General features: G+C 45.3%; 1 protein-coding gene across 3 annotated transcripts in view; it reads left to right on the top strand.

Annotated features, from left to right (window-relative positions):
• RETREG3 (reticulophagy regulator family member 3) overlaps positions 1 to 23,727 on the top strand; it is a 493,168-nt gene that overhangs the window by 335,369 nt on the left and 134,072 nt on the right. For 2 of the 3 annotated variants that reach the window (XM_040331841.1, XM_040331842.1), the window contains one exon: positions 7,328 to 7,465. The exons of the other annotated variant lie outside the window; for it this stretch is intronic. In XM_040331841.1, the coding sequence (XP_040187775.1) occupies positions 7,328 to 7,465 (138 nt within the window). The remainder of the gene's footprint in view (positions 1 to 7,327; positions 7,466 to 23,727) is intronic. 3 annotated transcript variants of the gene reach the window in all.

Below are 23,727 nucleotides of genomic sequence, written 5' to 3'. Positions count from 1 at the left end.
TTTGTCCCGTGTCCACTTCCTACTATTGATTGCAGTGTTGCATGAATTTTTGGATGTCATACAGCTTTGGATTTTATCCTGTGTTTATTTTGTTTCAATAAATCGCCTATCAGAGTGCGGCAGTCCAGGATCATTTATTCTTTCCCACGGATTAGCCTCCTCCCTACTGGGGGGAGAACTGTTGGCGTCCATCGACATCAAGGACACATATCTGCATATACCTATTTTTCCCAGCCATCAGAAACTTTTGCGCTTCGTGGTGGAACAGCGCCATTATCAGTTCAGGGCCTTATACTTCGGGTTGGCCACTGTGTCTTGGGTATTCACAAAGGTCTTGGCTCCTCTGTTGGCCAGTTTAAGATCTCATGGGGTGTCGATTAATGGCCTACTTGGACGATCTGCTACTAATAGATAACTCTTGCCAGCCTAAATCTAGCTGTACACAACACGGTCGAGTATCTGGAGTCCCTGGGGTGTGTCCTCAATTTAGACAAATCAGCCTTCCAACCAGTAAAACGACTGGAATATTTAGGGCTGCTCATTGATGCAGACCAAAGAAAGATTTTATTTCCCCAGACAAAGATCGCTTCCTTAAGAGAGCTGATTCACATGGTTGGTGCAAAAAAGAGAACCATCCATTCGTCTTTGTATGCGGGTGTTGGGGAAAATGGTGGCCTCATTCGAAGCTGTCCCATATGCCCAATTCCACTCAAGGAAGTTCCAAATGCCATTCTGTCCGCCTGGAACAAAAAGGTCCAAGCTTTAGACTTCCCAATGTCTGTCTCCAACAGTACGTCAGAGCCTTTGTTGGTGGTTGGTACCCCACAATCTGAAAAAAGGGAAGTCTTTCATTCCAATCTCGTGGAGAGTGGTGACAACAGATGCCAGTCTTCTGGGCTGGGGGGCAGTCCTGGGGAAACTGTCACTCCAGGGAAGGAGGAAATCTCTGCCCATCAATCTGCTGGAGATTCGATCAGCACGCTCAGCCCTGAGGGATATGATTTCAGCCTTGGCTGTCTTCTTCCAATGGCCCTTGGCGGCCCACTCACTGGTGAGTACGTTTGTACAGAAACTGTTACCCCAATTTGGTGCGACCCCCTCTGCCTCCGTGGGACTTAAATCTGGTCCTCTCGGTACTTCAGAAACCGCTGTTAGAAAACTTTAGGGAGATTCCCTTATTGACACACTCTAAAAAAAGTTGCCCTTTTGGTGGCTATTACATCAGTCAGACAGGTTTCTGAGCCGGCGGCCTTGTCCTCCACAAGGATAAGGCGGTGCTATGCCCGCAGCCTTAGTTTCTTCCTAAGGTTGTTTCGGCTTTTCATCTCAATAAGGAAATTTTACTTCCGTCATTGTGTCCTCGACCGTTGCATCCAAAAGAGGCTGCTTTGCATTCCTTGGACGTTGTCCAGGCTCTGTGGGTGTACCTGTCTGCTACTGCTCCATTCCGGAGGTCAGATTCAATGTTTCGGTGGCTGATCCTAAGAAGGGCATGTCGGCCACTATCTCTAGGTGGATCAGACAGGTCGTGATTCAGGCCTATGCCATACAAGGGCAGGCACCTCCTTTTCTGTCACGGCGCATTCTACACGGTCGATAGGTGCCTCCTGGGCTTTCCGATATCAGGCGTTTGTTTCCCAGGTGTTTAAGGCGGCGACCTGGTCGTCCGTTCACACCTTTTACAAGGTTGATGTGAGTGCATCTTCGGATGCTTGCTTCGGCCGCAAGGTTTTGCAGGCGACTGTTTAAGGCCCCATGCACACGGGACACTGGTGCAAACTCTGCTGAACACACAATTTTAAAGGCTAAAACCGGCATTTAGAAACCCGTTTTGCTGCGATTTTTGCTGCGTTTTATTGCGTTTTTATAAGCGTTTAGTTAAACATCATAAGACTCTCCCTGAGCTCAAAAAACTGTATTTAACCATATCGGCCATTTTGTGAGACCAGATTGAGTAGCAGCTGAGAGAGCAGCAGTGTACTTGCATTTAGCGTGTCACTTGCCACATCACCTGTCACAAGTTGTGGATTGTCCACTGGCCACGTCACCTGCCACAATTGTGGATTGTCCAATTGCCACGACACCTGCCACAAGTTGTGGATTGTCCACTTGCCACAAGTTGTGATTTGTCCACAATGCAATGCAAGCAATTTGTTTTTTTTATATTTTTTAATGGTTTTTGAGATTTCTAATGTACAAAAATAGGTCACCTTTAAAAACGATTTATAAACTAAATTGTGGCAAAACGCCGGTACCGTGTTTAGCTGCGTTTTGCGTCTGAAACGTGGAAAACTTTTACGTCTGAACCCATTTTTTTGCTTCTGGAAAAAACGAGGTTAAACGCAACTGCCTAAAAACGGCAATAAACGAGACTGTGTGCATGGACACATAGGACAACATTGATTGTGTTCAGGGGCAGTTGAACAAAGTGTCCAACTGCCTCAACACACATTTAACAGCGTCTCGTGTTAAGTTCCTAAGGTTGCATCTTCTCTGTTGAGGAGCTCTGGTTATGTTGGGTTGAAGTTTGTTTTGGTTGCTGTTCCCACCCCTCGTTGTCTGACACTGCTTGGGGACGTCCCTACTGTCAAGAATAAGCTGCTGTGTCCATCCATGAACACAAGAGAAAATAGGATTTTTGTACTCCCGTAAAATCCTACTTGGTCCCCCATTGCCACGTCTCTCTTTTGTACATAACTGTTTTTGGGATCAAAATCAATTGCCACCCATGGCTAGTTCAAGTGTATCAGTCAAATTATTTGTTTCCTTTTTAGGTAGGTTTTATTATTGAGAGCTCATCCTTTAGCATTAAGGGCATCCCGTTGATCTATATTGCTATATAGGGAATTAACATCAATACAAGCCAATATGCAATTGTCATTAACTGATATATTTTTTATTTTGTTCATCATATCTCCACGATCTTTAATGTCTTCCGGTGAAGTGGACTAGGGATTCCATCCACACAAATATATTTATATATCTGGAGTAAACATTTGCTTTAAGTTAGAGCAAAAGAAATTGATTAGTGGCAGAATTTTGAATACGGTAATTTGTCATAATCAGGATGTTTTTGAGGGAGGCACTGGTCATTATTATTAAAATGTAAAAATCTAATTATTTTGTAAGGGGTTCTGGGCATCAAAGAAGAGTAGACCAACCTATCATATGCTAGGTTTGGTAGACCAGTAGGTATGGACTTAATAATTTTTGTGTCAGTCCCATGTTTAGGGTTAGTCCAAGGAAAATAAAAAAATCTTCAACGGTGAGTGGTTTCCACACAAATGGGTGAGCATAGGAAGAATCGTGATAGCAATTTGTTGGCTGGCATACAGATTACACTACTCCACAATGTAATTCGGCAGACCTTTCGTGAAAAATAAATAGAAAAAAATTATTGGGGTAACAGTTTTTCTTTGCATCTGAGGGCCTGGCTGCGCTGTAAAAGGGGGAATTACAGGTTCTGCCAAAGTAGGTGGCAACCATGTAGGATTTAATAGTACGTCTGGGAGGCTAGTATGGGCCCTGCCTCGTGGATGGGATGCCCCGTTACTAGCACCTGGCCTATCTGGGAATGTTTCCCTGCTTGCCACTGCACAAGGACTTGCAGAACTACTGGTGTATGCCTGCCTATTTGGGAGTGCTGCGCTTCTGGTACTTGCCAACAGGATTTATTGCACTGCTGGTGGATACCCGCGCCTCCTCAAATCTTTTGAGCCTCTTTGTTTGGATTCTGTCCTCCTAAGTTTCCATTTTAGGGCCACTGCTTTCTACTGGCTTATACATGCTATCTGAGTCTGACGAAGAGAGTTCCCCGCTACTCTGTTTTTTTTTTGTTTGTTTTTTTAGCAATGTTCATGCTGCTGATATTCACTGATGTCACTGGGACATATGTGCGCAGACGATCACTGTGACAAGACACTGTTTGGGGACACTAGCTGGGTGATCATTGTGTGAAAATCTGTAAAAAATCTAGTGGCAGATATAGTGGCAAGTGAAATCCTCATCTAGTGGCAGTCAAAACTGTCAAGTGACATCTTCATCTGGTGGCAGATATAGTGGCAAGTGACATCCTCATCTGGTGACAGTTGATTTGGCAAGTGACAAGCGATGGTTGCAAGTGAGGCTCTCAAGGCTCACACTGATTCAACATTATGGTGAGTTGAACTATTTCATTTTATATTACAATGTAATCATAGAAATAATGCGTTTCAATCATCCTGACACCATAATAATTATGGTGCCGGGATGATTGAAGCACTAACACCAGCCATTGCCCTAACAAATTGCCAGCGAAAAAAATTGCTTACCACCGTGCCGACCCCACGGGCCTTGGCACAATTTACTTGCACGGAGCCGGTCCCCGGTGCCAAAAAGGTTGGGGACCGCTGGTTTATAGGTCACATTAAATGTGGGAAAAGTTCTGAAATGATTCATCTTTGTCATTTTTTTACATCACAAAAACCTTACATTTTAACTCTATGTATCTCCTCTGTCTGTTATGGATTAGATATTTTGTTCCCTAAAGATATAGCTGGTTATTTATATTTTACCACTGCTTATAGATATTCAAGAATAAATTGTCTTTTTTTAAACTATACATAGTAACTAAATTATGCACCTCATTTTTTTTTTAGATTTTTGTCCTTTTAAACAAAACAATAATCGGCCAACTAATTGATTATGAAAATAATCGTTAGTTGCAGCCCTAGTTTACTTATCTCTCTCCAAAAATGTAAGTGTCGTTTCTTTCTGGTGCTTCATTACGCTGTTATCAGCAGAGTCACTTCTGACTAGTTTTCCCAACACACAAGATAAATATATGTCAGTGAGGGAGCTCAGCACACAGCTTGTCTTTTCACAACACAGTTGTGCTGCTGTAAGGAGGGGGTGTGTTCCTTTTTTCCAATCGGCTCTCACATACTGTAACTTTAGCCTCTCTGCCTCCTCCTGATAGATGCAGAAGGATGTTCACACCATTCTGCCCTTTTGAAGGGGTGTAGGATGGAGAGGGCTGAAGATAAACAAGTAAAATTTATGTAGGAGGATTTGTTTAATCTCTGTGTATCATCTGAGGCTGTTCACTTCACTGGGTATATGTAAGGGTTTACATCCACTTTAAGGGGATAAATCCTTCAGGAGGTCAAGTGGTTAATTTGTGTTATTTTATACTGTGTGTACTTAAATTTTACCATGATTGGAAAAAAAAGATTTAAAATAACTGTGATCACATTTATCAGATTGCTTAAACTGACACACAATGTTCTTAATGTTCTGTCTAAAAAACAGGAATTAGACTATCACATGCAATCGTATTGTGGGTAAACTTTCCAGTCTTATCATTTCTTTCATGGGAATGGAGGGGGCATATCTGCACAGAGCTACAGAACGAACAGAAGAAGGGCTAAAAGCCACAACATGAGGAAAAGGAAAAGTACCCCTAGGGGCTTTGATTTGCAGCTATACAATTATTCAAAAGAGATGTAGAAAAATATTAGATGGAAGAACCATCTAATCAACATTGGACCATGGACTCAAAAATCACATTTCAAACATATAAGTACAATAAATAGATATGAATAAAACAATATGGTAGTTTGACTTATGCGCATAGACCCCCGAGGCGTTTCGACCCTTGGCTGATGTGGGTCATCTTCAGGGGGATATAAGTTTGCAAGCATAGGTTCTATAACAAAAAATGTATATAATAATGAAGCTTGTTAGAATCCACAAACAAAACAACATAGCTGTATAGTTATAATATAAATAAATAAAGTCAATATTACAGACAAGGTGAGTGTCACAAATTGGAAACGGTGATCAACTGAGAGCACCCGCCGCCGCGAGCAGGAAAATCCCAGAGGAACACACAGGAAGGAGGAGGCGGCCAAGATGGAAGGGTGGGCCGAACTGTGGGGTAAGTGGGCCACCCCCAGGCCTACGAGAAGTCGCACACTGGGGACCCTGCACCGGGCAGGGGAGTGGGGGGGCAGAGGAAGCAGGCAGAACGGAATCGGGATAGAGAGGATCAAGGCCAGGCGGAATGGAAAGCCGCCACACAAACTGGGACATCTCTCCCTAAAAAAGAATGTGCCATAATAAGACTGATTGCAAGCCAAGTGGTATTTGAGCAGTCCATCAGCAGATAAGAAAAGGGCAGAAAATGTGTGAGATAAAGTGAGGAACAAATGTGAGAAAATGGTGTGGACTCCACATCAGCCAAGGGTCGAAACGCGTCGGGGTCTCTGCGCATAAATCAAACTACTATATTGTTTTATTCATATCTATTTATTGTATTTATATGTTTGAAATGTCATTTTTGAGTCCATGGTCCAATGTTGATTAGATGGTTCTTCCATCTTGCAATTTATTTGTTTTTAAATAAATTATAATATTTTTCTACATCTCTATTGAATAATTGTATAGCTGCAACTCAGCAGAAGATTCAGTTGTTGGAGGGCAGGATAGGCCTCCCTGAAGGGATGAGTTTTCAGGGATCGCCTAAAAGTGAACAGAGTAGGAGATAACCGGACAGATTGGGGTAATGCGTTCCAGAGGATGGGAGAGGCTCTTGTAAAGTCCTGTAGGCGAGCATTGAAGAAGGAGACAATGGAGCTAGAGAGGAGAAGGTCTTGGGAGGAGCGGAGAGGATGATTTGGGTGATATTTGGAGATAAGATTGGTGATGTAGCTCAGAGCAAAATTGTGAATGGCTTTGTATGTTATTGTTAGTGTTATGAATTTTATTTGTTGGGCACAGGGAAACCAGTGGAGGGATTGACAGAGAGAAGTGGCAGACACTGAACAGTTGGTAAGGTGGATAAGTCTGGCAGCGGCAGTCATGATAGACTGAAGAGGTGATAACTTGCAGAGTTGTAGGCCAATGAGGAGGGAGTTACTATAGTCAAGGCGAGCGATAACCAGGGAGTGATAACAAGGGAGTGCATACGCTGCTTAGTGGTGTCAATGGGGACACCGGCGCATTTTGGAGATTTTTCAGAGCTCAAGTCTGCACAATTTGGACAGTGATTGGATTTGGGGCTGAAAGGACAGGTCAGAGTCTAGGATTACACCTTGTACCTTGGCATGAGGGGAGGGGCTGATGGTTGTAATATGGAGGGGAGGGGGCACGAGCTGGAGGAAAAATTATGAGTTTGAGGAAGTGGTGCGACATCCATGCTGATATGTCAGTTAATGGTATGCTATGCATCTTTTCCAAGATGTTATTGCTCTGGTTTATGTTGCTTTGTTTGGCCATGGTCTGCGCTTGGTTTACCTTTGAAGGACATTTGATGCATTCCTGACACTTGTTTTTTTTTGTATTACAGTTCTTTGTATTTTGCTCTGGCCTCTGGCATTATTTCACCATATCGGACAGCGTGTGTACCAGAGACTGGAGCCAACCCTGCAGCGGTTAGACTTTAGTGTTCGTGGATACATGATGTCTAAGCAGAATGAGAGACTGTGTAAGTGTTGCTAAATATTATGAAGCAAACTGATATCTATTATGATTTTGCTTTCTCCATGTTCTCCTTGATAATTGTAAATTGCTTTCATGTGCAAGTTAAGTAAATATTTTGTATGTATAAAGTCCAGCATTCTAAAAATGCTACATTTTTAGAGATCCCTATAAATAGAAATCATTTTTTGACTAGACTTCTGGAGAAAAAAACTTGTTTAGGCCATTTCCTGTGTAAAAATATATTGTCTCTAATCGTTGGTTTCCCATGTGTGCCTGCTGCTCCATTCAAAACCGTTATTACTTTCATTCAGCCCCCACTGTAGTTTAACCGCTTACTCACCGCCCTATAGACGATATACGTCTACAAGGCGGTTCCTTAACTCTTGGAGGACGTCCTCCCAGAATTGTGCTCCCATCACGGATCACGGTAAATCGCCGCGGATCGATCACTTGTAAACAAACCAACGCCGGTTCCTCCCTCCCCTCTCTGTACCGAACGGTACAGTGTGAGAGGAGAGGGGAGAGAGCGGATGCAGCACGAGTGCTGTGGGCTGGATCTGTGACAAATGCAGTCACAGATCCAGCCATCCATCCCTGCCCCGCCATCCCTGCCCCATACTAAGACTACTCTACTGTGCAATACTCTGCAATACCCCACAATACTCTGCAATACCCCACACTACTCTGCAATATCCCACAATACTCTGCAATACCCCACAATACCCTGCAACGTCGCCTATGGGGATTTTTAAGTAGCGAAGTTTGGCGCCATTCCACGAGCGTGTGCAATTTTGAAGGGTGACATGTTGGGTATCTATTTACTCGGCGTAACTTCATCTTTCACATTATGCAAAAGAATGAAGAAAAAATACTAAATTTGCTAAATTTTATAACAGAAACAAAGAAAAATTCATTTTTTTTTACAGAATTGTCAGTCTCTTTTTTCTCTTATAGCGCAACAAAATTAAAAAACCCAACGGTGATTAAATACCACCAAAAGAAATCTCTATATGTGTGGAAAAAAAGGACGAAAATTTCATTTGGTTACAATGTTGTATGACTAAGTAATTGTCATTCAAATTGTGAGAGCACCAAAAGCTGAAAATTGGTCTGGGTTTAAGTGCCTGGTGGTCAAGTGGTTAAACTGCAGTGCACTGATTATAGTATGTCACGCATTGTGCACTTCCTTAGTTTAGAAAAAGTCTTGTATTCTTTAAGACAGAGGTACATGGATGTCATGATCTTACATCTTTCAGTCACAAAAGACTTTCATTCAGCGATAAGAATACAAGGTTTTCTGAATAGATGAAATGTACCCAGCAAATGGCCCAACATTATTTTATCCTAATCATACAGTAGAGGACGCAGGAATTGATTTCATAGACTCTTGGTTATATACCTCTACCTCCAGGTAATTGGATACTGGCAAATCCTGTGCTGGGACCACCCCCCTTGTACCCATATATCCCCACCTACTCATTGAGGCTCCAGTTCTTTGTTAGTGTTTTTAAGTGATGTTCCCCCTTCTCCTCTTGGAGAAGATTTATCCCACCAGTTTTCCTTTCATTCTATCAAGGTCCCTTTCCTTATTTCCTTATGGCTCACTTAGCAGTTACTAGTTTTTGGTTACCCTTGATGTGTGCCTGGACCCCATGATGGCTGGGCTTTAATGGGTTTTTTTTATGCACTCATCTTGGCATGCGGTGCAATGAGTGAATTAGCTGCAGTTTGATATACAGTACATACAGGTCCCAGGCCATTGACAGTTCCTATGCTACCCAGACCCTAAAGACACCTTAGGGATCATATAAACAGTACTGGGTAAAGCCTAGATACTGGACAAAACCAGAAGCTTGGGCATGGTTTCCTTGTACCTATACAGTACAAATTTGTTCCTGGCTATACATGTCTTGCTGTATCATTACTTAAATATGTCGTTTACGCTACTTCAGATCATTTTTTTTTTTTGCAGATAGTAATTGACGTAGCACGATCTGTTAAATGGTAGTAGAGCTACGCGATCATTAAAAAGTCGCAACCTTGATTTAACCCCACTCACGATCTTCATCCTGCATTTCCTTGATTCAGTGCAGAGTCTCCTCTGCTGACAGCTGTCAACAAACAAACAAAAAACAGGCAGCCTTCCAAGTTTATCACAACATTGTCAGCGCTGAGAGATAACTATAACCAAAGTATCATTTAGTTCTTTCAAAGGAATGAAGTTCGGTCTCTAAATTAGGTCAGTTTAACCACTTAAAGCGGAGTTTCACCCAAAAGTGGAACTTACATTCCCCTTTCTCCCGCCCCCCCCCCCCCAGTGCCACCTTGTATAACGTATTGGATAATAAACCAAAAAATAATATTCCAACTATGAAAATTGCTACTACTACTACAACTAAGAATAATAGAAGGGGGAAAAGCATTCGTGGGACTTTAAATGAGGCGGGAATCAAAGGGATAACCGCCTCCATCCCTGTAATCAATTAAGAAGGAAGGAGCACATAGTGGGACTTTAAATTAAACACACGGCAGCAAGGGAGACGTCAAGTGACCAAGATATAGTATTTATTCATATAAAAAATATCTATGGGCATATAACCTCCAAAATATTGCGGGCACATGGCCTCTAAAAGAGCTTTGAACATTTTCAACAACAACAGTTACAAAATAATCAACAGTTGAATGAATATATACAATAAATAAAACAAAGCAATAAAACAGTCATATTCTAACCATGGGGAAATTGGCCTGGAGGGCCTGGGTAATCTAGCTAAATGAATCTCAAGATACTAGAGAGGGACAAGCGGGAGAACAATACAAAAGATATTGAAAATTAAATAAGGACATCATTTGGACCATATGAAGGTTGGTATGGTTGATCCATGGTGAATTAAAGTTGACAACTTGAAAAAATGACAGTAGACAGCTTGACGCGTTTCGCAGTTTTATGACCGCTCATCAGGAGCAATAAACCATGGAAATTATCTGCGAACAAAAATATAAGTTCCAGATAGTCTCAGAGGTAAGATTGAAAAAGTTGAAAACACAAATTGCTAAACTGAAAAAAAAAAAATTAAAAAAATTAAATAAAAATGAGATAAAGTACTGTATAGGATAATTAAAGAAAAATGTTATATAGTTGTCTAAGGATAATTTAGGAAACATGTTGTGTTTAGATTACCTCTGCACCAGCACAGCAGCGGAAGTCACCAGTAAACCACAAAACATCATTGTCAGAAGCCATGGTGACATGCAGGGGCGATGAAGGCAGATATAGGTAAATCCCGGATCGTGGGTGTAAGATAATGACCCTGATGGGAAGTGAAGAGATAACCCCCAAAAGCGGGGGACCTGGGTGAGAAAAAGAAAATGTTTAAAGGGGTGATTATGAGTGTGTGTGAGTGAGATTGGACAAAGAAATGGTGGACAAGTAAGGGTAGAATAATGAGGAGAGTGTGGGAGTGTGGTGAAGGCAATGGGACTAAGTAAGGAGAAAAAGATGAAGGGAAAAGTGTGTATAAGAATACAAAAAAGAGTGACCACTTAAGGACCATAAAACAAACAAAAAAACAGGGAAGGGAATAGAAATGTCCAGAAAGGAATAGAGGAATTGGAAAACAAAAAGGTGAGTCAATACCTGGAGGTGGAAAGTAGTCCAAGAGCGTGAAAGTGATCCATGTAATGGGGAAATTATGTGTGAGATGAACGGTCAGGGAGATGCCCATAAAAGTACTTTTATGGGCATCTCCCTGACCGTTCATCTCACACATTTCCCCATTACATGGATCACTTTCACGCTCTTGGACTACTTTCCACCTCCAGGTATTGACTCACCTTTTTGTTTTCCAATTCCTCTATCCCTTTCATAAAGGAAAAATTTGGGAACAACTGCGCTAAGGTGAAAGATTAGGATTGATAAGCAGCAATTAAATTGTGTATAAACAAAGTAAATGACGAATAAAAAAGGATAATTGCGCTAAACCAAAATGTGCACTTATATCAAATGAACAATTGAAACGTGTGACCAAGTGCGTGTGCTAAACATCTAAATTGATGCTTTGAGGTATGAATACTTTATAAGTCGCATGGAGTCAGGGGGCCCAAAGCCGCCTGGCCCTGCTGAGCAATAATGTGTGTGAACCCAGTGATTAATAACACAAATGAATGTGTAAAAAATGTGACAACAATAATTGCTAATAAAATAGACCACAAAGATGATAGGTGAAGTCCATAAAGTCCAAAATGAAAAAATGAAGTAAAGAAGGAGAATCAAATATGTAATAAGTCCATATGGCAAAGAAGACACCCGTGAAAAATTCCAAGAATGCTGTAGTTAGGCACCAGACGTGAATCCACCACCAATCATGCAGCTGCTTACCAGAAATCAGGGTCCTGCCGGACCACTATCAACATATCTCTCAACCATAGATCTTTAAAGCAGTAGTAGATCCTCCACTTGCGTAAAGCAAGTCAGAGACATGGCAACACAGCTTCCTTCAGTAAATCCGCAGCAATAAAGGCTCTTGCGTCTCTCTGTTGCCTAAATTATCCTTATGCAACTATATATAATTTTTCTTTAATTATCCTATACAGTACTTTATCTCATTTTTATTGATTTATTTTTTATTTTTTGTCCAGTTTTGCAATTTCTGTTTTGAACTTTTTCAATCTTACCTCTGAGACTATCTGGAACTTATATTTTTGTTTGCAGATAATTTCCATGGTTTATTGCTCCTGATGAGCGGTCATGAAACTGCGAAACGCGTCGAGCTGTCTACTGTCATTTTTTCAGGTTGTCAACTTTAATTCACCATGGATACCAACCTTCATATGGTCCAAATTATGTCCTTATTTAATTTTCAATATCTTTTGTATTGTTCTCCCTCTTGTCCCTCTCTGGTATCTTGAGATTAATTTAGCTAGATTACCCAGGCCCTCCAGGCCAAATTCCCCATAGTTAAAATATGCTTCGGAGGTCTCTGTTCTTCTGCTCTCTGGTGCCTTCTTCCTTCTGCCGGGCTCCTCCACCATCTTCTTGCAGCTCTTTTACTAGCGGCGGCCCGGTCGTCTGCGCCGTCTTCTTCCCCTTTCTCTTCTTTGATGTTGTCACAATGCTTCCTGCCGCTGTAATGCCCGGTGCGCAACAATTTATATAGCCATGGGACGTGGTCACCGGGTGATATCACCTGGTGACCCTGCCCCTTATGTCGTCACCACCCGGAGCATGATGGGATTGTGAAGTCATAAGAGGCCTATATAAACCGCAGCGCTCCCAGCATTGCAGCGGGAGGAAGCGTCATGTCAACATCGGAGAAGAGGGAAGAAGACGACGCAGAAGACCAGGCCGCCGCTAGTAAAAGAGTTGCAAGAAGATAGCGGAGTAGCCCGGCAGAAGGAAGAAGGCACCGTAGAGCAGAAGAAGAGAGACCTCCGAAGTCGTTAGAAGACCCCCGGAGCTGCTTAATGACTTTAAAAACCTGTGTAGTATGTTTTTTTGACACTTTTTTTCCTCCAGGTGAATGGGTGTGGCCTGGCATGTAGCGCTCACTTGTCCCCACACCAGTGCTCATAAGTACAGTGTAATGTTACCCTCTAAATAACTTCGGAGAGAGTGGGAGCCACTTATTTTTTCCATTGGCATAAAATGGGCAGTCTGGCAGCTAATAAGATATGTATGAGTACTGTTCTATTTTCGATAGTCCTAATAGTGCCGTTGCCGGTGAGGGCCTAGTAATGATCCCTGTAATTGATACATTTTAAAAACAGATCTCCAAAAAATTGTTACTGATCTACAATACCAAAGTATGTGTAGCAGGTTTCCAGATTGACCGCAATTATGCTAGCAATCTGGAGATTGATCTTTATAAATGTTCGATAACCGGACTGGCGTTAAGTACCATCTATAGAAAATTGTATAAATATTTTCCCAGTGAGATATGCAGCGGGTGGCACCCAGGTTAAATTGAAATGCTTGGCTACATTTATCTTCTGAAAATGATATATCTAATTCTCGTTCCCTTTTCTTTACAGTAGGTGTCTGTGCTATGGGAGTTTTAGCTTGTAATAAAGAGTAAAGAAGAGATATACCTTTTTGCTGTGAAGTACCTGAATGAAAAAAATCCCCTATGCGTCTATCTACTGTCACACTACCTGTAGATAGAATATGTTTGAAATGTTGTGTCTGGTACATCTTAAACCTATTTTTGCACTTGATTGTTTCTGGGATTTCCTTTAATGTGGAAAATCCAGCATCCAGCCATGATTTGAATGAAAGATCCTGTAACAGACCTATGAACTATTCTGCCTACAGAGGACTGCATGACTGGTTACTGAGCTCAAAGGGTTAATTGTAGAGGGACTTTTTCACTGCTAAATGCTAATTGACGCTCTGTTGTGTATTACCAGTTAACAGCCTCTTGCCAGGTGTATGCTAACGTGATGATCTGTGAGTGTATATTGTTCTAAAGGTTAATTGAATTCTATTGAGAAAGCAATGTGCCCGGCCAGGTCATGTTAAGTAGATCTCGGTGCCGGAACGTCTAGAGACTGATTGATTCAAGGAGATCATTGTGTTTGAGTTCTGGTAATGAAGAAATGTTTATAATTAGCTCAAAGAAGGTGATTGAAGCTGATCCACTACATCTACAGTAACTGGAGCGCCCTATTCTGTCAGATCGTTGTCCCACATTAGTATTGCAACAAGTGTTCATTTCAACCTGCAGCTCAGTTCGCACTAGCTGCTTCACCATTTCACTTATGGGGGCACATGGCTGACGATGGACATGCAGAGCACTCATCTGCAAAAACATTTCGGGCTGGTTCAATGATGCTCTTACTTTACTGAAGAATGCAGAAGAGCTTAAAGAGGTGTTCCAGCCGAAATGACACTTTTTAAATAAAAATACCCCTATAATACACAAGCTTAATGTATTCTAGTAAAGTTAGTCTGTAAACTAAGGTCGGTTTTGTTAGGTTATTACAGCATTTTGAAAGTTTATAAACTAGGATTAGACCGTGGCCATCTTAAGTGTGGGCATCATGAAGCCAGACTGTATTACTTCCTGGATTTCAGCTTTGCAGATCTCGCACACGCTCAGTAGTGCACAAGTAGTGTAATAAATTTCAGGTCAGCTTTCCATAGCAACAGGAGTGTCCCCTCCTCCCTCCAGGAACCAGTAAATATACTAAATCATTTGTTTCTGTGCAGATATATCTACATAACATTTTTTTTTTATAAATATATATATATATTAGATATATAGATCTCTCTCTCCCTCTGCCTCTCTCTACATATATATATATATATATATATATACTTGACATGTGCGCCATCAATAAATTAATTTTGTTTCGTTTCGCGTTATCCGCGATTTATTTATATGAATTTTTGTTAGATTTGTTCACTTTTCGTAACAATTACCAACATTTGTTATGATGAATTTAAAAAGCTGGACGCTTAAAGAGGACTAATAGTATCTGCTGTGCCCTTTATGAGGGGTTCCCAACATCCCTGTGCAGTGCTGACTTCCTGGGTTTGTACCCCTGCTGTGCCCATTATGAGGGGTTCCCACCATCACTGTGCTGACTTCCTGGGGTTGTATCCCTGCTGTGCCCATTATGAGGGGTTCCCACCATCCCTGTGCTGTGCCTATAATGAGAGGTTCCCACGACCCCTGTGCTGAGTTCCCGGGTCTGTACACCCGCTGTGCCCATTATGAGGGGGTTCCCACCAATCCCTGTGCTGTGCTGACTTCCTGGGTCTGTAACCTGCTGTGCCCATTAAGAGGGGTTCCCACCATCCCTGTGCTGAGTTCCCAGGTCTGTACACCTGCTGTGCTCATTATGAGGGGTTCCCACCATCCCTGTGCTGATTTCCTGGGTTTGTACTTCTGCTGTGTTCATTATGAGGGGTTCCTTCCATCCCTGTGCTGACTTCCTGGGTTTGTACCCCTGCTGTGCCCATTATTAGGGGTTTCCACCATCCCTGTGCTGTGCTCATTATGAGGGGTTCCCACCATCCCTGTGCTGTGCTGACTTCCTGGGTTTGTACACCTGCTGCGCCCCATATGAGGGGTTCCCACCATCCCTGTGCTGAATTCCCGGGTCTGTACACCCGCTGTGCCCATTATGAGGGGGTTCCCACCATCCCTGTGCAGTGCTGACTTCCTGGGTTTGTACACCTGCTGTGCCCATAATAAGAGGTTCCCACCACCCCTATGCTGAGTTCCCGGTTCTGTACACCCATTATGAGGGGGTTCCCACCATCCCTGTGCTGTGCTGACTTCTTGGGTCTGTAACCTGCTGTGCCCATTATGAGGTGTTCCCACCATCCCTGTGCTGAGTTCCCAGGTCTGTACACCTGCTGTGCTCATTATGAGGGGTTCCCACCATCCCTGTGCTGAGTTCCCGGGTCTGTACACCCGCTGTGCCCATTATGAGGGGTTCCCACCATCCCTGTGCTGAGTTCCCGGGTCTTTACACCCGGGGTTCCCACCATCTCTGTGCTGAGTTCCCGGGTCTGTACACCTGTTGTGCTCATTATGAGGGGTTCCCACCATCCCTGTGCTGAGTTCCCGGGTCTGTACACCCGCTGTGCCCATTATGAGGGATTCCCACCATCCCTGTGCTGAGTTCCCAGGTCTGTCCCCCCGCTGTGCCCATTATGAGGGGTTCCCACCATCCCTGTGCCGAGTTCCCAGGTCTTTACACCCGCTGTGCCCATTATGAGGGATTCCCACCATCCCTGTACTGAGTTCCCAGGTCTTTACACCTGCTGTGCCCATTATGAGGGGTTCCCACCATCCCTGTACTGAGTTCCCGGGTCTGTACACCCGCTGTGCCCATTATGAGGGGTTCCCACCATCCCTGTGCTGAGTTCCCGGGTCTGTACACCCGCTGTTCCCATTATGAGGGGTTCCCACCATCCCTGTGCTGAGTTCCCAGGTCTGTCCCCCCGCTGTGCCCATTATGAGGGATTCCCACCATCCCTGTACTGAGTTCCCAGGTCTTTACACCCGCTGTGCCCATTATGAGGGGTTCCCACCATCCCTGTACTGAGTTCCCGGGTCTGTACACCCGCTGTGCCCATTATGAGGGGTTCCCACCATCCCTGTACTGAGTTCCCGGGTCTGTACACCCGCTGTGCCCATTATGAGGGGTTCCCACCATCCCTGTGCTGAGTTCCCGGGTCTGTACACCCGCTGTTCCCATTATGAGGGGTTCCCACCATCCCTGTGCTGAGTTCCCAGGTCTGTCCCCCCGCTGTGCCCATTATGAGGGGTTCCCACCATCCCTGTGCTGAGTTCCCAGGTCTTTACACCCGCTGTGCCCATTATGAGGGGTTCCCACCATCCCTGTACCGAGTTCCCAGGTCTTTACACCCGCTGTGCCCATTATGAGGGGTTCCCACCATCCCTGTACTGAGTTCCCGGCTCTGTACACCCGCTGTGCCCATTATGAGGGGCTCCCACCATCCCTGTACTGAGTTCCCGGGTCTGTACACCCGCTGTGCCCATTATGAGGGGTTCCCACCATCCCTGTAATGAGTACCCAGGTCTGTACACCCGCTGTGCCCCATTATGAGGGGTTCCCACCATCCCTGTGCTGAGTTCCCGGGTCTGTACACCCGCTGTGCCCATTATGAGGGGGTTCCCACCATCCCTGTGCTGTGCTGACTTCTTGGGTCTGTAACCTGTTGTGCCCATTATGAGGGGTTCCCACCATCCCTGTGCTGAGTTCCCAGGTCTGTACACCTGCTGTGCCCATTATGAGGGGTTCCCACCATCCCTGTTCTGACTTCCTGGGTTTGTACACCTGCTGTGCTCATTATTAAGGGGTTCCCACCATTCCTGTGCTGTGCTGATTTCCTGGGTTTGTACACCTGCTGTGCCCATAATAAGAGGTTCCCACCACCCCTATGCTGAGTTCCCGGGTCTGTACACCCGCTGTGCCCATTATGAGGGGGTTCCCACCATCCCTGTGCTGTGCTGACTTCTTGGGTCTGTAACCTGCTGTGCCCATTATGAGGGGTTCCCACCATCCCTGTGCTGAGTTCCCAGGTCTGTACTCCCGCTGTGCCCATTATGAGGGGTTCCCACCATCCCTGTGCTGAGTTCCCCGGTCTGTACACCCGCTGTGCCCATTATGAGGGGTTCCCACCATCCCTGTGCTGAGTTCCCAGATCTGTACACCCACTGTGCCCATTATGAGGGGATCCCACAATCCATGTACTGAGTTCCCGGGTCTGTACACCCGCTGTGCCCATTATGAGGGGTTCCCACCATCCTTGTAATGAGTACCCAGGTCTGTACACCCGCCGTGCCCCATTATGAGGGGTTCCCACCATCCCTGTGCTAAGTTCCCGGGTCTGTACACCCGCTGTGCCCATTATGAGGGGGTTCCCACCATCCCTGTGCTGTGCTGACTTCTTGGGTCTGTAACCTGTTGTGCCCATTATGAGGGGTTCCCACCATCCCTGTGCTGAGTTCCCAGGTCTGTACACCTGCTGTGCCCATTATGAGGGGTTCCCACCATCCCTGTTCTGACTTCCTGGGTTTGTACACCTGCTGTGCTCATTATTAAGGGGTTCCCACCATCCCTGTGCTGTGCTGATTTCCTGGGTTTGTACTTCTGCTGTGTTCATTATGAGGGGTTCCCACCATCCCTGTGCTGACTTCCTGGGTCTGTACACCCGCTGTGCCCATAATAAGAGGTTCCCACCACCCCTATGCTGAGTTCCCGGGTCTGTACACCCGCTGTGCCCATTATGAGGGGGGTTCCCACCATCCCTGTGCTGAGTTCCCAGGTCTGTACTCCCGCTGTGCCCATTATGAGGGGTTCCCACCATCCCTGTGCTGAGTTCCCAGGTCTGTACATCCGCTGTGCCCATTATGAGGGGTTCCCACCATCCCTGTGCTGAGTTCCCAGGTCTGTACACCCGCTGTGCCCATTATGAGGGGATCCCACAATCCCTGTACTGAGTTCCCGGGTCTGTACACCCGCTGTGCCCATTATGAGGGGTTCCTACCATCCCTGTAATGAGTACCCAGGTCTGTACACCCGCTGTGCCCCATTATGAGGGGTTCCCACCATCCCTGTGCTGAGTTCCCGGGTCTGTACACCCGCTGTGCCCATTATGAGGGGTTCCCACCATCCCTGTTCCGAGTTCCCGGGTCTATACACCCGCTGTGCCCATTTAGGGATTCCCACCATCCCTGTACCGAGTTCCCGGGTCTATACACCCGCTGTGCCCCATTATGAGTTCCCACCATCCCTGTGCTGAGTTCCCGGGTCTGTACAACCGCTGTGCCCATTATGAGGGGTTCCCACCATCCCTTTGCTGAGTTCCCGGGTCTGTACACCTGCTGTGCCCATTATGAGGGGATCCCACCATCTCTGTACTGAGTTCCCGGGTCTGTACACCCGCTGTGCCCATTAAGGGATTCCCACCATCCCTGTGCTGAGTTCCCGGGTCTATACACCCGCTGTCCCCATTATGAGGGATTCCCACCATCCCTGTACTGAGTACCCATGTCTGTACACCCGCTGTGCCCATTATGAAGGGTTCCCACCATCCCTGTGCTGAGTTCCTGGTCTGTACACCAGCTGTGTCCATTATGAGGGGTTCCCACCATCCCTGTGCTGAATTCCCAGGTCTGTACACCCGCTGTGCCCATTATGAGGGGTTCCCACCATCCCTGTGCTGACTTCCTGGGTTTGTACAGAGGAGAGCACTGTGTACTTGTCTGTACCCTCCCGTGTATATAGATATATATAAGTACACGGCTCTCCTCTGTTCCTTGCTGTGCTCTGTGTAGGCAGTTGTAGGCCTCTGTACACGGCTGTGCCATCATGTGTAGGTAGGTACCGGCCTGTAGACACACACAGAATGTGACTTGCCCCTCACACCATCTCCCTGCAGTGCATGCCTTCGGCTCAGGCCTCCTCTCAGTAGCAGGGCCGCCATTGTAACCGATGATTAGCAGCGACGTGTCGTCTTTCTATGTCGCTCCATTTCCCTCTGACAAGCGGCTCACTCCACCTCCATCAACTCATTGGTAGCTAACTGTAGGTGTCCTGTCCAATAATGCCTCCCATTGGATAATGCATGCACAGTCATGGCAGTGTACAATATGAGATGGCATTGTATGGCATGCAATGACACTGTATGGCATTGACATAGTTGCCAACATTTGAAAAAAAATTCCAGGGACACTTTGCAGCACAACTATTAAGCTCCCAAACCAAGTCGCGAACATGCCGCCGTGCTCGCGACCAATGGCTCTGCATCTTAAAGGGGACATACCTGGACGCCCATGTGCGCAGCCGTGCCATTCTGTCGCCGTACATCGCCGTGCGGCGGTTGGCAAGCCGCTACACAACTCTACACTTCCTTTATACAATTCTACAAATATACTTATAAGTGCAACGGTAAAACCTATAAAATAATATCCAGTGCAAATCAACCAATGTATTGCAATATAGTAGTGATGGTGTCACCCCCGCTGCAAAAATATTTAGAGAAATTGCAGAGCTTCAATGTGCAAATAATTGTGAAACCCCCTACATACAATATTATTTAACAGTGATGCAAATCAACACGTGTATTAGGACATAGTAGTGATGGTGTCACCCTCTCTGCAGAAGGTAGGACTTATTGCAGAGCTGCAATGTGCAAAATCATAATAAAATGTACAATTGATGTACATATTTTATTAGGATTATATATAGGGGGTTTCACCACTATTTGCACATTGCAGCTCTGCAATGTTTTCTACCATTTGCAGAGGGGGTGGCACCATCACTACTATATTGCAATACATTGATTGATTTGCACTGGATATTCATTTATAGGTTTTACCATTACACTTATAAGTCCATTTGCCAACTAGCTGACAAGATTCTCTTATTGCTTTTGAGGTTTTTTTTGGGGTTGTATGGTTGTTTTACTTGATTTGTTATTTCCTCTGTATACTGGTAACCACTGGCCCAGCATATTGGTGGTCAGTGTGTCCCCTCTGTATGCTGGTGGTCAGTGTGCCCCATGTATGCTGGTGCTACGTGCAGGAGGATTCTACGTGCAGGGTCCAGGTGCCTGCTATGCACAGAGTGCAAGGCTCAGGCGCATGCAATGCACAGAGTGCAAGGCTCAGGCATAGAGTGCAGGGCTCAGGAGTGCGTTGTACAGAGTGCAGGGCTCAGGAGTGCGTTGTACAGAGTGCAGGGCTCTGATCATATTATAGTGACTTCTCTTTAGCATGAATGGCCATAGATGGATTGAAACTCATCCTTGGTGAACCAGCTGAATTTCCATCAGTAGCTCATGTGTAAAATCCCTGTTGTTTTCTGATGCCTGGGGAGCTGGGGAACACACTAAGCCTCCATGCACATGAGTTGTTTAGGCCCATTCAGACATGTGTGCCCATGTGCAGGGCTCTCTTGTGCATTGTGTGCCCCCTGTGCCAGTGTTCTATTCATTTCTTTTGGGACCCAAACCTGCATGTCATATTAGAATAGAGGCTATGTGAATGCAACCTCATGTCCAAGTAGAAATGAATGGGGTGCTGACACAGGGATGCACATAATGTTCATGCATCCCCATGCTGATAAGATAGCCCTGCATGGGAGCCACATGTCTGTGCCTCATCTTAACCAGTTAAGCCCCGGACCAATATGCAGCCTAAAGACCCAAGGTGTTTTTACAGTTCGGGACTGCGTCGCTTTAACAGACAATTGCGCGGTCGTGCGACGTGGCTCCCAAACAAAATTGGCGTCCTTTTTTCCCCACAAATAGAGCTTTCTTTTGGTGGTATTTGATCACATCTGCGGTTTTTAGTTTTTGCGCTATAAACAAAAATAGAGCGACAATTTTGAAAAAAATTCAATATTTTTTACTTTTTGCTGTAATAAATATCCCCCAAAAACATATATAAAACATTTTTTTTCCTCAGTTTAGGCCGATACGTATTCTTCTACCTATTTTTAGTAAAAAAAAATCGCAATAAGCGTTTATCGATTGGTTTGCGCAAAATTTATAGCGTTTACAAAATAGGGGATAGTTTTATTGCATTTTTATTAATTTTTTTTTTTTTACTACTAATGGCGGCGATCAGCAATTTTTTTCGTGACTGCGACATTATGGCGGACACTTCGGACAATTTTGACACATTTTTGGGACCATTGTCATTTTCACAGCAAAAAATGCATTTAAATTGCATTCTTTATTGTGAAAATGACAGTTGCAGTTTGGGAGTTAACCACAGGTGGCGCTGTAGGAGTTAGGTTGCACCTAGTGTGTGTTTACAACTGTAGGGGGGTGTGGCTGTAGGAATGACGTCATCGATTGTGTCTCCCTATAAAGGGGATGACACGATCGATGCGCCGCCATAGTGAAGCACGGGGAAGCCGTGTTTACATACGGCTCTCCCCGTTCTTCAGCTCCGGGGAGCGATCGCGACGGAGCGGCTATAAACAAATAGCCGCGCCGTGGTCCCGGATCGCTCCCCGAGCGGACCCGACCTCCGCATGTAGCGGGGGGGGGGGTCCCGATCGGACCCCCCACCCGCTAATAGGCAAGGACGTATGTGTACGCCCATGTGCCTGTACGTGCCATATTGTGGACGTATATGTACATGCGGGGGTCGGGAACTGGTTAAGAAGTCCTTAATAAAAAAAAGAATCAGGAAGAACAGTTGTCTTCACAGCTAGAACTGTGTAATCATACCTGAAAGGTTACCTGTTAGCTGAGTAGTGGAAGCCTCAGCAGCACAGAGACGCCACTAACTTTGCAGTAGGACTGGAGAGGAGGGGACCCGAGGGAAAGAGCACAGGAGGGGAGGGGTCACCTCCACATTGTCCAGAGAAGGGAGGAAATCAACAGGAGGCTAGGGGGCAGAGCTGGTGATGTCACACAGACATCAGACACTCTGAAAGCAGGAGTGATAGAAATCAATGGAGAGGGAAAGAGAGGCTGCTGTCCGGGCAAGCAGAGGAGCAGGAAAGCTGTATGTACAGTATCTGGAACCATAGGAAAGCATTGATATGCTTTCCCAACCCCACTCCACTCTACTGTTGCTCAGGGACTCCACTCTACTGTTGCTCAGGGACTAGTACTGTGCAGGCAGGGGGCGGGTGTAGTGCTACGATCTAGCCTACACACAGGAACACACAGCGCCGCCCACCATCCGAATTAGCCAATCGGACGACAGACACCAGCAGGCCAGCTCTGATTGTTGTTTTACAACTCTGGAAGCCGCACCTGCTTTCCCCACTAGCCGGGACAAGTCCCGGCAGGCTAAATTAACCGGGACTAGGTCCCAAATGACGGGACTGTCCCTTTAAAAACGGGACAGTTGGCAAGTATGCATTGAACATGCCATGGCACTGGTGAGGAGTATGTCCGCTCAGTGTGCGTATTGTATATTCTGCCCTCTCCCTGCAAAACTCCTGTGTGTGAGGTGAATTGTTGCTGCAGTTTATTGCAGATTTAACTTCTGATCAGAGTGGAATATTAGGCTATAATGTGACCCCCCAAGACTTCCCCCTCCCCTTTAGGGCTTCCTTACACAGGCGTGGACAGAGCAAGGCACAATATGACTGTTTTATTTTGCCTCAGCGCTGTGTAGATAGGCAAATAATGCCTTCCATCGTATAATGAGTCTGACGATCCATGGGTGCACAATACGTAACTTGACTCTAGCTGGTCTCCCGATCAGCTGTAGCTACGTCATCACTGCACATGCGCAGTGCGTCGGTTGCTCTTCTAAACAGGAGGCATCATTTGACAGGACACCGATTTACAATGCTGTTCTGGCCAACATTGGAAGTGGTTCGCACCACACTGCAGTGCAAATCAAATGTGATGTCTGTGCGATGCAGACTCAGCCATACAGATTGTATGGCTGAATTTGCATTTGGACCAAACTCGCACAGGACCCCTTTTTTTGATCCGCACCAGAATCAAATCGTATGGGTGTTCACACCCATGCAATCCAATTCCTGTCCAAAGATACAGTTCACACTGCAATATGTGAACTGATTTGGGGGTGTAATTAGCTTTCTATTGACACTCCCAGCAGTTTGCATATGGCAATGTGACCTGCCTGCGAGTTGTATGCGATGCGGGAACCCACATTGGATTCTCAGGGTTCCTGCATCGCTGCAGTGTAAACCGGCCCTTAGAAAGATTTAAGGGTTGCCAGTGTTTAGTGTACAGATTGTGTTGCTTTTAGTCGTTGAAACTCGGTCCACCTTGGTGCATAGTTGCCA

This window comes from Rana temporaria, chromosome 12, assembly GCF_905171775.1.
Source record: "Rana temporaria chromosome 12, aRanTem1.1, whole genome shotgun sequence".
Taxonomy (NCBI): domain Eukaryota; kingdom Metazoa; phylum Chordata; class Amphibia; order Anura; family Ranidae; genus Rana; species Rana temporaria.
This window is presented reverse-complemented; position numbering and strand designations above follow the sequence as displayed.